This window comes from Pyrgilauda ruficollis, unplaced genomic scaffold (genome assembly GCF_017590135.1).
Source record: "Pyrgilauda ruficollis isolate IOZ18807 unplaced genomic scaffold, ASM1759013v1 scaffold79, whole genome shotgun sequence".
In the NCBI taxonomy this organism is placed as follows: Eukaryota; Metazoa; Chordata; class Aves; order Passeriformes; family Passeridae; genus Pyrgilauda; species Pyrgilauda ruficollis.
In genome coordinates, this window is record NW_024529821.1 from 4,448,402 (window position 1) to 4,462,858 (window position 14,457).

Sequence of the window (14,457 nt, forward strand, 5' to 3'; positions counted from 1 at the left end):
TGGGTTTTGAGTTAAATGCTGTGGTTGGCATTTGGGTGAGTGATGTCATTCCTGGGAGCCCTGCTGGGAGACATCCCTGAAAATGGGAGTCACTGTGGTGCCCAAACCACCTCTGCCCTGCCTGCTGCCTGCTCTAGAAAGAGGGGAAACACCTTCTGGAAATGGGGATCCTCCTGAGCTGTGCTGGGGCCAGGGCACCCCATGGGAGCTGCAGCCTGGGGGACAGCACAGGGAGATTGTGATGCTCTGGCTGTTCCAGTATCTCTGCCCTGGATCAGAGTTCCTGACAGGAATGACCTGCTCCTATTTCCTGAGGTGCAAGCAGGGAATAAGCAAGTGGCACCCAATGAAAACCTGGAGTGGAGGTGTCAGGTGCAGGTTTAGTACCCAGTGTCCAGCCCTGCTCCTCCCTCCACTCTGCTGTGTCCATGGGGAGACAACCCCAGGGTGCTTCATGGTCTCTGGGCTGCCCATCCCAGTTGATTTCCTCTGGGATTGCCCTCTGGAGGGACCTGCAGGACCCCCAGACCTCTGACACCATGAGCCCACCCCACATCCCAGCAGGAGAAAGGAGGGAAGGGACTGACACAGCCATACACGGGTGTGTCCCAGAGATGAAACTCCATGGAACCCCAAAGCCATGGAGCAGAATTCCCAAACAGTGCCCTCTCCTTGTGCTTGGCTGGATGCTTGGCACTGCCCCAGGAAGGGCACTGGGAGCACAGTCTGGCTTTTCTCCTGGTTAAAGTGAGCAGGAGACCTTTGGGTGGAAGCTGAAATCATTGAGACTCTTTGTACCTGCCCCAGGGACACCCTGGGATGCTCAGATCCCCCTGGACATTTTTTTCAGAACCCTTTTTGGTTTGGAAATCGTGCTGACAAGACAGAGATTGGCTGTTTATCCCAGCCAATTTGCTGGCTCTGCTTTTGATTCAAGGAGAAGTGCAGGATGAGAAAAGTCAGGCTGAGTTGCCCTCCACAAGCCATTCCTAACTTGGCCTGAAGTCCTTGAAATGCACAGGCTGAACCTGACAACTCTTGGAGGGGAATTAAAAGTGCTCCAAGGCAAAAGAGTTCACTGGCCACGGGAGAACCTGCTCCTCTGGGGATGTGCTTAGCCTGGGTTTTGGTGCTGTAAAGCATCAAGAAATGGTGAGCAAAGGGTCTGTGATTAGGAAAAAAAAAAAAAAAAAGGAGACCCAGGCAGCTGCTGTGCATCCCTGAGCTCTGCTCCATGACTACATGAAATACTCCTAACTATAAAATTACAGTTTGTGGGGAAAATAAAAGAAAAAAATTTATCCCAGCCAATTTGCTGGCTCTGCTTTTGATTCAAGGAGAAGTGCAGGATGAGAAAAGTCAGGCTGAGTTGCCCTCCACAAGCCATTCCTGTGGGATCTTTCCCAGGGCACAGATATTCCTGTGGCAGCTCAGAGCGGTGGGTTGGGCTGCAGAGAGGCTCCTGCCATGTCTCCCTGTCACAGAGGGGTGGAACTTGAGTCTGACACTGCAGAATAGGATGCTGATCCTATAAATTCAGCATCCAAAGGCAACTTGTAACCACAGAGTCAGCACAAAATAATGCTGGGGGCTCCCTTTTTTCTGGTTTGGTTTTTTTTTTTTTTTTTTGGTTTTGTTTTTGTTTGTTTGCTTGGAGTTTTTTTTGGGGGGTTTTTTTTAGGTTTTTTTTGTTTTGGTGTTTTTTTGGGGTTTTCCCCCCTGCTTTTCAGGACATATTAGGACATCTTCAAATGTTTGGGGTGTGCTTCTGGGGCTTTTGGGGAGGTCGTCTACTGGGGCAGACTGATGTAATTAAGAGGAATTTAAGGAGTGACAGTGACTGTTGTTATTTTTAATTAAGAGGCTGCTTTTCCAGCATGGCAACATCAACGGAGCCGGGGCGAGGTGCAGCTGCACAGACAGACAGACAGACAGACCCGTTCCCACGCTGTAAATCAACCCCACAGCTCTGTTTACAGCTTGGCCCTGTTCTGTCGCAGGGTGCAGGGCTGATATTCGCGCTGCCCTCCTGGACCCGCTCCTCGCTGCTGGAGCCGGTGCTGTCCTGAGGCTCCAGCTGCTCTCTGGGGGGATTTCCTTCTGGAATTCCAAAGTCCTGTCCACCCCCTGGGACCCCCTCTGCAGCCCGGGCAGCGCCCGGAGCTTGTGCAGGGACAGGAGCAGAGCGGGGCAGGGACGGAGATGCCCGGGCTGCCTGGGCAGCACCGCCAGCCCCGGGAGGGCCGAGCCTCGCTGTCCTGAGCAGATGGAGAAGGATTCCGAGGCGGGGCTCAGTCTCCCCGGTGCGGCGGGGCCCGGGGGCTCCCGGGGGGCGGCGGGGGGAACTGCTTCTTGTAGAGCAGGCTGCTGTACTGCAGCTCCGGCGTCACCAGCCGCCGGCAGGTCCGCTCCAGCTCCTGGGGCAAGCCCTGCTTGAGGTTATAGCCCAGGATCCTGGCCCCGCCGTGCTGCAGCGGGCGCAGGGAAGAGTCCTTGATGTCCTTGGGGGCCACGCTGCCCGCGCCCTGCAGGCAGGCCCGGGCCAGCTCGGCCTGCCGCTGCCGCAGCGCCCTCACCTCCCGCCGCATGCGCTCCCGGCCGATGGCGCGGTCGATCCTTTCCCAGAAGGTCCTGTTAAAGTGCGTGTAGATTTCCCAGTCCAGCCTGTTCCAGGCCTTCAGCTTCTCCACCACGGAGTCCGGCAGCGGGGACTTGGTGCTGCTGTCCCTGATGTTGAGCGGGAAGGAGACGACGCTGTCCAGGTCCCAGCACAGCATCTCCTTCAGCAGCACCATGGACTCGTCGAAGTACTCGGAGATGAGCAGAAAGTCGAAGGACGCCTCGATGGCCCTCAGCATGAGCTGCACCCGCTCGGGGGACACGTCTCCGTCGGGGTTGAAGCCGAAGTCGAAGGTCATGAGGTTCCTGGCGTAGTGGCGGTCGCCGCTGGCGGGGTCGTAGTAGCGCCAGGGCTGGCTGAGGAACTCCTGCAGGCTGCGGACGCGTGAGAAGGCCGACGCGCCCTTGTAGTACACGAAGGAGGACTCCATCAGCTGCACGGGGTTCCTCAGGATGGAGAAGTACACGGCAGAGCTGGGCACCACCTTCTGCACCTGCGGAGGAGAAAAAGGAGGGTTTGAGGGTGGGGCAGGGAGAAGGGGCCCGCTCGCCCACAGTGCTGGTGAGCAGAGGCAGCTGCTGGGGCTGGAGTGGGGGGTGCTGGGGAGGATTTCAGGGTGCAGCCCATCAAAGGAGCTGTGGGGAGCTCCAGGAGACTCACACGGGGAGAGCAGCGAGCCAAGCTCCCCACAGTGTCACAGCTGTGTGGCCGAGCTGGGATGGAGATACTGCCCATCTCCTTCCCTCTCCCCGTGTCCACCTGCCCTCAGATGGCACCCACAGGGGTGGATGCTGGGCATGGCTGACACACTTTGGTTGTTCTCCTCTTGCAGCTGGTCCCCTCTGGGCCTGTCCAAGGAGCAGGACATGCTCAGGCCCAGGGCCCACCAGACAAGAAGGAGATGAGAGTTGCTGGCTGCTACAAATGCTGTCTCCCACTTTGCCATGGCTCACAGCACAGGGCTTCATCAAACCTGCTCACGGAATCTCTCAGGAGGTGCCATCAACATGCCAGATACCTGTGGGCAATCCTGACTCTCTTTAGTTCATTTCTGCAGTTTATTTGCTCGACAGGTGCCCCTCCCTGTGCCCCAGGAGTCCCTCTCCCCCTTCCCTGCCCGTGCCCCCGAAGGGTGGCAGCTTTGCCCATACCTCTGGCTGCAGGAACCGCATGTGGTGGCAGAGGATGTTGAAGCGCCGGGGGCTCAGAGGGGAGAAGCCCTGCACGAACCTGGCCAGGAAGTGGTGGGGGTAGTAGAGCTGGAAGCCCCCGCCCTGGGGGAAGGCGAAGGTGAGGTTGTGCGTCTCCCCGAAGCGGAACAGGATGTTCATGACGGTGCTGCTGGCGCTCTTGTGGACTTTCAGGAAAACAATGTCAGTCTTGGGCTTGCACGTCTTCCCTTGAGAGGTGACTCCTCTGGCCTGCTGGCCTTCTCCAGCTATTACCTCCTTGACCTCAAAGGCTTCTGTCCAGCTTGGGAGAAATCCTGTCTCCAGGTCTGTTTTGTAAGAATCCTCTGCCTGCAGAGGTTGAGCTGAGTTTGGGACGGGCTGTGTAAATGAGATGCCCCACTCAGGGTGGGGAGAATCCACAGGTCGAGGCTGAGTCTGGCTCTGCACCTCCACCTGCACCATTCCGGGTGGGGACATTCCCCTCTGCTCCCCTGTGCTCAGCCTGTTTGCAAAGATGATGAACTTGCTGGTGACAGCTTCTGCCAAATCTGCGGCGACCCTCCCGGGAAGGCTTGGAGAAGGACTTTCTCTGGCTGCTTTTTCCAGGCCAGGAAGCTGGGGTTTCAGCTCTGTGGGTGACAGAGGGGCTCTCACCTTCTCGCTGGTGTCCCCAGGCTGCTGCATCCAGCGCTCCTCTTGGCTGCTTCCCGGGGGGGTCTCCTGTCTGAGGTACAGATGCATCCCGAAAACGTCCTCGGTCGAAGTGAGGGCTGGCTCAGCTTCCCTCTGCCCCTGAGGGGAGTCCTCCTCCCACAGCAGGTCGGGGCTGTGGAGGGCAGAGCCGAGCTCGTGGCCCGTGGTCTGCTGCAGGCCACGCTCCAGCTCACACTGGCAGCTCCTGTGATGGGGAGAACACAATGCTCAGCTGCAGGAGGTGGGAGGACAATGCAGAGGCAGCTCCTCTGCATCCCAGTGAACCCCCTGACCCCCCAAAGTCACCCCAAAACACATTCCCTCCTTTTCATGGGGTGGGTGGCATTGCTGATGGGCTTCCCTGCTGCCCTGAGTGGGGGGTGGGTGCAAGAACTTGGGCTTGATCATCTTGGAGGTGCTTTACAACCTTAGTGATTCTATGAAGAGGAGAAGGACAGGTCAGCAGCGATGTGGCAGTGTCTCTGTCTTGCTGGAGCATGACAGGACAGTGGAAGGGGCAGAGCAAGAGGAGGCAAGGAGAGAGAAGAGCTGGTGGTCTGGAGAAGCTGGAGGAATGATTGCAAATAACCCCAGACTGGGAGGACTGGGCTCAAGGGCTGTAGGGTTTTGATGTGAGCCAGGACAAAGCCCAAAGAAGCCTTGTCTGACCCCAGGGTGGGCTCAGCTCTGGCCAGGGCATAGGGGTGAGATGTGGGACCCCCAGAGGGCCCTCTCTCACCTGGATTTTCTTGCCTGTCTAAGGAAGACCCTGCTGGGTGGTTTTCAGGAGGGCAGTTCTGAGCCCACCTCAGTGGCCAGCAGAAGGCTGGAGAATGAGGTGCAGGTGTACAGTTCTGCTCAGGACCTACCCAGGAGGCTGCAGCTTCTCCACAACCTGAAGTGTGACCAGGAGGAGGACGAGGAGGCTGAAGGAGATCCAGAGCCGACCTGGCTGGCACCTGTAGATTGCACTCAGCTTCCTGCAAGGAAACAGACATTTGAGCCCATTTGTGGGGAGGAAAAACCAAGACCAGTGGGGTGTGTGTGTGAGTCAGGCGGGAAAGGCGCCTTGAGGCTTTTTTATTTTTATCTTTATTTAAGGTAAGGTCACGTTTTCAGGGGCGGAAATGATGCAGAGGCAGCGATAACCGGGGAACCTCCGAGGCTGTGCCCCAGCAGTGCAGCCTCATGGAAATTTCCAGATGGGCCACAGGCATTGTGCTGAAAAGCAAACAGTGATAACCACTGAGTCCCTTGGCTGCTCAGGGACGCCTTCCTGGAGCAGCCTGAGCTCCCCCCAGGCAGCAGGAACAGGGCACTGCCTGTGTGTTCCCTGCCCTGCCATGCCAAGAAGGATCAGGATCTTGTCTTTATCAACATGGACAATAAAACTCTTCTTTTCCCTGCTCTCCCCACTCTCTGCTGTTGGACTGCCATCTGCACAGGCTCCAGCTGTGGCTGCAGATGTGATGCCACCATGAGGGCCCCAGCAGTGCCTGGATTTTAGTCTGATTTTAGCCATGTCTACAACAGCAGTGTGATTTCTTCAGGCCATCAGAATTGTGCTGTCAGGCTTTGGGTTGTGTATAGTGATGTTAAGGCCATGGATATGCTGCCACAGGGCTCCTTCTGTTTATAGGACTTGCTGCAAACCCTGGTGAAGCTTGATTGTAGCTTTAATCTTCAGTGGAATGGTCGAAGGGCTGAATTTCCTGGAAAAAAGGATTTGTTTGTATTTTTCTTTTCACAGAAAGATTGTCCAGTCCCAGCAGATGTGACACTTGGAATCATGGGTTAGTGGTGGCCCTGGCAGTGTTGGGGGAAAGATTGGACTCGATGATCTTAGAGGGCTTTTCCAACCTGAATGATTCCATTTTTCTGCTGGGTTTCCCCCAGGGAGTTCATTGCTGCATAACAAGAGATGATTTGTCCTGAGGATCTGGTTAAACCCTCTGGGATTGGGCTCTGCTGCGGGGGAAGTCCAGCCAGCCAGCCCCAGGTGGCTGCTCTCCCCTCTCAGGGAGGGAGAGTCACAGGCAGCAAGGATCTAAATGGGAGGAATTAATGACAGCAGAAATTTGGGCAGAGCCTGCTTGGAAGCTGCATTCCACCAGCCAACCTGGGTTCGTTGGCATTTCTGCCTTCCTGCAGTGGTCAGCTTTGGACCAAGAGAGTGGGACTGGGACTGCACAGGACCTGCTTGTCCCAGAGCTTCCTCACCTCCGTGGTGCTTTGCCTGCTGCTCTGGGCAGTGCTGTGACACGTGGGAGCAGAGCTCTCTTGGTGAGGCAGCAGTGACACAAACGTGGGCTGTCTGAAAGAGTCACGTGCATCCCACGGGTACAGGTCAGGAATTTAGGTTTGCTACTGAGAAACTGGGTTTGTTCCAGGAAAATCGTCAGCTGTCATGATTAAGTAGTGGTGTGATAGTGACAGCACTGCTTGCAGTGGTTGGATACCCAGGGGCACAGTTCTGCCCTGCTCCCAAAAATGTCCCTTCACTGAGCTGAAACTCCCAGCTCCTCCCAGCAGGATTTTAGTGTCTGCAGGACTCAGGTCTGGAAAGGCTGGGAGGTCTTAGGCCATGGCAGTGCTGCTGACGGTTCAGAAGGTGTCATTACTGCACATGATTACTGCCCATCACAGCATCCCCAATCTCCATGGCAACCTGGAGGTATCCACCTGGAGGCTCTTTGCCACTTGAGGAGCAGGCTGCCAAGCTCAGATGAGACAGAAGGTGGCAAATGCACGTGTGGGTCACTGCCTGGCCATGCCAGTAGCACAAGGAGACCCTCGTGAGGTCAGAGATAAGCAGATGTGACAAATGACAGAGCAGAAACATGCCAGATGCTTAAACAGAGCTTAAAACGCCATGAGGTGTTAAAGAGGGAGGGTTGAAGCAGAGAGCCGAGGCTGCCCCAGAGCTGGTGTGAGGAAGGGTTTGTTGAAATAACTCATGTGGAAGATCAGAGAGACCACAGAGGGAGAAGGCAGTGAGGAAGGAGATGTTCAGAATGAAGTGATTCCTCTGGATCTGGTTGGAGAATCAATCCAGCTCTCCCACCACCCCAGGCAAGGCTGGTCATCATTTTGTCTGGCTGACCATGGTAAGGCAAGCAGCAATGAGGGAGTGAAGAGCTGCACCACTGTGACATTTAGTGATGCACACAAACTCTTGAGGGGTCTGCAGGAGCACCCAGTAATGAAGGCAGAATATGGAACACTTCCCCCCAGGTAGGGCTGGGAGCAGCACCCTCTGCCACTCCCTTATCTGTATCTGGCCTTGCTTCCACAGAGGTCCTAAACTTTCAACCTGGGAGAATCTGTGAAAGATCCAGGTCCTGTGGCTCTTTTGTGGTGGTTGGTGTGTTGGTGTAACATCCAGCTGAGAACACACAACACGTGTTGGCCTGACATGTGTTGGGGCTGGCCAGGCTGGCACAAAGCCACAGCCTTTCCTTCCTCCTCTGGGTTGTCTCTGTGGGATACATGGACATCAAGGAGGGTGTGCTGAGAAAGTGGCAGTCCTCAAATTGCCAAGAAGTTGCACTGAAGGCAGCAAAACACCCATTAAATGGCACGTGGTGCATGAGCAGCCCTTGTCTTGGAGACTGGAGCAGGTTGGCAAGATGTACCTGAACAACAAATCTTCAAAAGGCTCAGCTGCCCTCCGTGGGTAGTCCCAGCACAGCCTGCTCTCCATTTACACACTGGGATGGGATCAGGGATGTGTGTCTTGGGGCAAAGTTAAACACCAGGAAGGTGTCCAGGCTGCACTTGGAGCCCTGCAGGGCGGGTTGGGCTGCAAGAGCCCAACTCCTGCACAGTCTTTGGAGATGCCTCCATCTGCAGGCAGGCTACAGCTGAAGAGCCCCCTCAGACCAGAGCCTGGGTGCTGTCACCTCCAGAAGTGACAAGAAGGGTGCAGAGCTGGATGCAGCACCCCAGAGATGCCTTTGGTTGCAAGGGCTCAGTGGAAGAGCCAGAGCAGTTGGAACCCCCTAAGCTGACTCAAGGAATTGAATCCAAACCTGATTATAGTCAAATCTTTGCAAGGGATGGTGCTCCAGCTGTCTCAGTGTCAGTCCCAGCAGAGGAGAGGTTGCCACTTGTTCTCAGCAGGGCTGCAGAATTCCCCTCTGCTATTCCCCCCCTTTTCCAAGCAGATCTTCCCTCCAACCCGTGCTTCTTCCCTGTCCAACCCAGAGACAAAAGCCCCAGCCAGGATGGGTCTGTGGCTGGAAGTTTCAGGGCCCTCAGGGTTCCAGCCAGCTGCAGGAGGTGCTGGTGCTGATGCTGAGCTCACCAGGCAGGTGAGTGGCAGAAAAAGATTTTACAGTTTTGCTGTGCCCAGATGTTCTCCAGGCAGTGAGCGAAGTTGCACAAGGAATTAGTGTACACAGTATGTACACCAGCCACAGCCTGCTCCCTCCAGTCACTGGAGCCAATTTTTTTGGCAGTAAATGAGAAACTGGGCAAAATGGTCAGCAGGATGCTCAGGTAACACAGCAAGGGCACGATGGCACTGCCTGCCTGTGTCAGTGCCCTACACTTGACAGCTGGGTTGGGAATAACCCTGAGCCCTCTCACCCTGCAGCTCTCCCCCAGCCAAAGGGCTCTGCTGCAGAGTCAAGCCTTGCCCTTCCCTCATCCCTCCTGCCCAAACCAGAGCCTGTGGAAGAGGGCACCTCACCCTAGGGGCTGCCATGTGAAAAACTTGCACAGAGACACATTTCTGCTCCACATCTACTCCTCTGGTGATCCCTCAGCTGGGATGCTGCAGGAGGGATCAGCATGCCAGTGCCCTGCCAAGGTCTGTGCCATTCTCCTTCCTTTGTGGCAACAGCCTCACAAAAGATGCTGTTTTCCAGCTGCCCTTGGAGCATCACCAGAAGGGAAAATCCCCATCATCCCAGACTGCCCTGCAGTGATGAGGAGCAGAAACATCTGCCTGCCCATGCCCATCACCACTTCAACTGTTTCCCAACACAGAGGGTTCTGCAAGGACATCAGCACATCACCTCCAGGGAGGACAGAAGGAGAATTTTGCTTAGGGAAATAGTATTTTACTTAAATAAATAGGTAAAAATATTCCACTTACGTGATCAAATACCTCTTGAATTTCAGCATGGTGAGCTGGAGCCTTGGCTGGGAGCGGGTGGTTATCACCCGCCCAGGAGACTGGAAAGCAAACACCCGGAGCCTGGGTTGTGTGCTGTGGCCAGAGGCCCCTCCCCGGGGGGGGCACTGGGACAGAGATCCCGTCAGACCTTCCCACCAGTGCCCTGTGCCTGCCCCAGGGAGTGCCCAGCCTCTGGGAGGGTGAGTGGCACCTTCACCCCTGCCACATGACACAGAGTGTTGGGCACAATGTCAACCCGTGCCAGTGTCCCTGCCTCACTCCTTGGTTTCACCCATGGCTGTTGGTGTTCCACTTTGACCCTCTCTTTTCCTTTCTCATGTCCTGATTTTGCCTCTTGGTGAAGCTGAGGGCAGAGCTGGTTGTGACTGCTGATCTCTTGGCAATCCTGATGTCTCCAGGCTCTGGGGTGGCTGGGTCACCCCTGCATGGCAGGGACCTTGTCCTCTCCAGTGCACCGTGGCTCCATCCATGCTGGGCTGGGGGTGTGGCTGCCCCCAGCTCCCTCCTTGGCTGGCTTGGGGGGCACGGGGGGCCAGTGTGAGCACGGCACATGAAAGACATCGATGTGTGAAGTGGTGTCTGGAGAGGTGAATGGGATGAGGGAAAGCAAAGCTGTCATCCCCTCATGCTGGACCTGTGCTATGCCAGGATGACCAGCCCTGCCAGGAAGTCAGCTGGCTTCCAGGACCAGTGGGAAAGTGGTCACTGGGTCTGCTTCTTGCTGGCTGGTGGGCAATGTAAGACAGCTCAGAGGACAGGGAGGCTGCCCTCCACGATGGACGTCCTTTGGCCATATCCTTCCCCTTCAAGGCTCATCCCAGCATCCTGCACAGCATCAGCCATGCCCTTGGGTGATGGGGCAGTTTGGCAGTGTGCTTCTCCTGTTTGGGCACAGACTCCTGGAGTGGTGGGGATGTGGAGACGGTGGCTGGGACGTGGGACATGAGGGCCAGTGGCTCCAGCTGAGTCACACGCAATCTGCAGGAGCAGGTGCCCCATGTGCCTGCTGGCCCTGGAGGAGAGCACCTGGCCATGTGTGCTTTCCTTTGACCCGTGTCCGCAGGGCTCAGGAAGTACATAAAGGGTGGATAAGTCACTTCCAACTGGGACCTTGGCTCTCTGGAGGGACAGAAGGGCCCAGCTCCCTCCTTCCCTTTGCCAGCAGGGAGGCAGCTGTACCCCTCACTCACCCTGGCACAGGCAGGCGCTGCCTCTCCCCGTCCACCTCATCAAAACCACAAGTTTGCTGTGGGGCTCTCATATTCTCCACCCATCCTGGGCTCCAGTTCTGTGCCCAGGCTGCCAGCTTTCCTGGGAGTCTGGGGTTGCCTGAGAGCCAAGCAAGAGCTTGCAGGGATCAAATCCTCTCTGGTGCAGGGGCTGAGGGTCAGGGCTTCTCCCCTCTTCTTCCCTCTGCACAGCCATGCTCTGTGCACTCCAAGTTGGATAAGCCTGCTTTGGGTGGATGGCTGAGGGCTCTGTGAGCATCCCCCATACAGAATCTCCAGGGAACATCCTATTGCTGCAGGGCAGGGGGCACCTTTGCTTGGGAGCATCCAGAGGCTCATCAACATGAGGGTGTCCAGACAGGCTTGGTCTTGCTCCTCTTTGGTTGTTTCCTCTTGCTTGACAGTCACGGGTGGGATTTGCAACTGCTCAGCTCACTTGTTTCCTTAAGGACAAACCTGTTAGTCCATGGTGACCTCATGGAGGTCTAGTTTCCACATGTAATCCTGCTCAAGATATCCTCTATTCCTGTCTCCAGCCTCTTCTCGGGCACAACTGGAGGCACCTGTGGAGGAAAAATTCAAGAGGCAAAGTTGTCTGTTCCTGCAGGAATGTGGTGATAGGAAGCATGGCATGTGCTCTCCACATCCTGTGTGCTTCCTGTGCCAGAGGCTGCATCCGAGGCACCACTGCAGCTCTCTTGGGATCCTTCTGCTACCTCACACCTGCATCCTACAGAGGCTGTGCTGGACTGACCTGGCCAGGAGCAGTGTCCGAGGACCTCGGTGGGGGTGTCATTCCTCTGAGACTGCACCTGGTGCTCTCCTCCCTCCCACAGGTGCTGGAGTGGGGTGAGGACACGGCCAGGTAAATGCACCTTCTGCAGTTTTGTCTCTAGAAGCAAAGGTGCCTTTGTAGCAGGGACTGGGCACCTCCTCAGGTGGAGGTGAGCTCGTTCACTGCTGACCTCAGCAAAAGGCAGTTGGGGGGCCCCAGAGGCTCCAGTCCCTTCCTGTCCCCTGGGCAAGACGATGAGCAAGGACTTGGCCTCAAGACCCTCAGGACCTTGCCACTCTCAGGCAATGGCTTTCCTGCTTGGCCTGCCCGTGGCCCAGGGGAGCTGCTGGTGGGTTTTTCCCAGGATTTCTGGACAAGCTGCACCTGGAGAGCAGCCATCCCTGGCGCACTTGTACCTGGGGTGGAGGTGAAGAGGAGCACGTGGGAAGGTGCCTCTCTGGTGAAGAGAAAAGAAGACCTGGGAATGTGATTGCTCCTCCAGTGAGGAGAAGAACAGACCTGTGACCTGGATTTCCAGCCCTGGGCTGGACCAATTGCCAGAGCAGTGGGTGGTGTGAGGGAGAGCCCTGGGGTTTGCAAGGGCTTGAGCCTCGCTGTAACCTCGGCCAGCCATCTGCATCCCTTCATCCTCCTCACCTTATTCCTTTTTCTGCTGGATGTGGAGCACTCCAGCATGAGAACAACCCAGCAGAGAGCTGTGTGTGGGTTTTTGTTTGGGTTTGCTGAAGGCAGATTCTGTTTGCCATCAACAACACTCCCTGCTGAGCCCCAAGGTGTGAACAGCCACCTGCAGGTGGGCGGCACAACAGGGCTCCTGGCAAAGGTGACAGCCAGCAAGGACCTTCCAGGCAGGAGCAGAGGAGCTTTGCTCTCCTCAGAGAGCTTCCTTGTTCTCCTGAGAGAGCTTGGATGGCAGGAAAGTGCTGCAGAAGTGAGGAGCAGGAGAAAAGCCACGGTTGGTCCCTGGGACAATTTCTTGGCTAAGGAGGAGTCCCACATCCTCGTGTGTGGTGGCAAAGGGAGGCAGCTGAGCCTGGAGGGTGCAGGCAGCCAGGGAGGAGTCTTTGTTAGCAGCAGAGTCTGGGATCCTGGGGAAGGTGAAACTGCTGTAGGGCTTTGCCAACTGGAGCAATATCTGGGAGTTTCCTGGGTCTGGAATGGCCTGCAGAGGTTTCCTTAGCAGGGGGTGGAGAGTGATGGAGCGCCTGCTGGAAATGGCTCCTTGCTTTGAACATCTGCAAAATAAAGAAAAAACTCAGGAAGAAGGAGTCCATGCTGCTTAAGTGAACCCATTAGCTGGAGCTGGTAAACTGGAGAGGTACAGAAAAGTCATATCCAGGGTTAAGATTATCCTGGGAAGGTCCAGGATTTAGAGTGCTACTCATGAACTCACGTCAAAGGGACTTGAAAGATCCCTTGGCAGTGCTGTGATGGTGGGGCAGACCCCAAAAAAGCCTGGCTGGTACAAGAGGGTGAGGAGCCATCCCACAGGGCAGTAGCAGGGAGGCACTGGCTGCATCCACAGTGGCAACCCAGGTGCCTGAACCCAGAGTCTCCTGACTCCACACTTGTCCCTTTGCCTCCTGCAGGTAGCCAGAGTCTGAGGACCTGCAAGGAGGTTGTTGCCACTGGGATAAGACAGGGAATTAATGCCTGATGTGGGACTGGGTTCCATTCCTCCCTGCAGATGACCACAAGGACCCTGCTCACATTGCTTGTGTTTTTCCCCCCTTATTTAATTTTCTAATTGTTCTTTTTATGTTTATGTTGTGTTTGTGTGTTTGCACGTGCAGCTTGCTTAAACAAGGATTTATCTCCATCGTTTTCTGCCAACCTGTGGTCACTTTGTCATTTGTACCCTGGCAGTGTGAAGCTTGCTGGATCTTAAAGGGGGATGAAAAGACATGAGGACTGTGTGTGCCATACCAGCAGGAGTCAGCTGGCAGTCCCAGATGCAGGGACAGACTGGGGAAGCTGAGTTCTGACACACCCCATTTTCCTGGGTCTACAATTGTTCCCACAAAACTCCCCATGGAGAGAAACTTGAGAAAGGTCCCCTCGCTGCCAGTAAACCATTTTTGTGTTTGCTTTTCAGACCAGTTTCCAGACAGACCTGTTCCTGGACTGCCCCATGATAATTTCTGGATGACTCTCTCTGGGGTATCCAGCACTCTGCTTTATCAGCAAGGTGCAGTTTGCTCTCCCAGTCGTTCTCCAATCTATCAGCCCCTGGGCCTCCCCTTCCGCCGCCGGGCACCGCGCTCCAGCAGCACCCACCTAAATTGATCTTTAGTTAATTTTACACTTAGCACAGAGAGCAAGGCATGCCCATTTCCCATTAACTCCAACAGCTCTCCTGGACACTGAAGGGAGCCTGGCCTGCAGTGGCCATGCCCATGGATACCAGCTCTCTGAAAGGATGCTCAGGGAGAAAATGCATCCAGCTGGGAATTTGGCAGCAAAGCATGGTGGCAGCTGAGTGCAGGAGCAGTGCTGTGGCTGCTGGGCTGTGTGGGACCTCACTGTCCCAGGGACCTTGTCCCAGAGACAAGGCAGAGCCTGTGCCAGCACTGGGCAGAGCTCCTCTTGGCTGGGAAGGCTGAGGAGCAGCTGGATAAGTGTGGCTTTAGGCAAGGAGTGTGTTGTTGCTCTGGCTGTACGGTTTTGGCTGGAGTTGGGACTTTGGCCGTAATCGTACTTTTATTTGTTCTTTAATCTCAGTCACCTTATCAGAAGCCTTTGAACAACCAAACACATCTCTGCTCAGCTGGAGAACAGGCTTTGCTGTGTCTTTTTGGTTGGTT

At 55.7% G+C, this 14,457-nt stretch overlaps 1 protein-coding gene across 1 annotated transcript; it reads right to left on the reverse strand.

The window, feature by feature from the left end:
- Positions 1 to 2,215: 2,215 nt before the first annotated feature.
- Positions 2,216 to 9,615, reverse strand: LOC121363981 (galactose-3-O-sulfotransferase 2-like). Its single transcript, XM_041486789.1, has 4 exons — positions 9,587 to 9,615; positions 5,355 to 5,465; positions 3,772 to 4,690; positions 2,216 to 3,113 (listed from the first exon to the last, which is right to left on the reverse strand). The coding sequence occupies exons 1-4, from the start codon at positions 9,613 to 9,615 to the stop codon at positions 2,292 to 2,294; spliced, it is 1,881 nt and encodes a 626-aa protein (XP_041342723.1). The 3' UTR covers positions 2,216 to 2,291.
- Between the last annotated feature and the right edge of the window lie 4,842 nt (positions 9,616 to 14,457).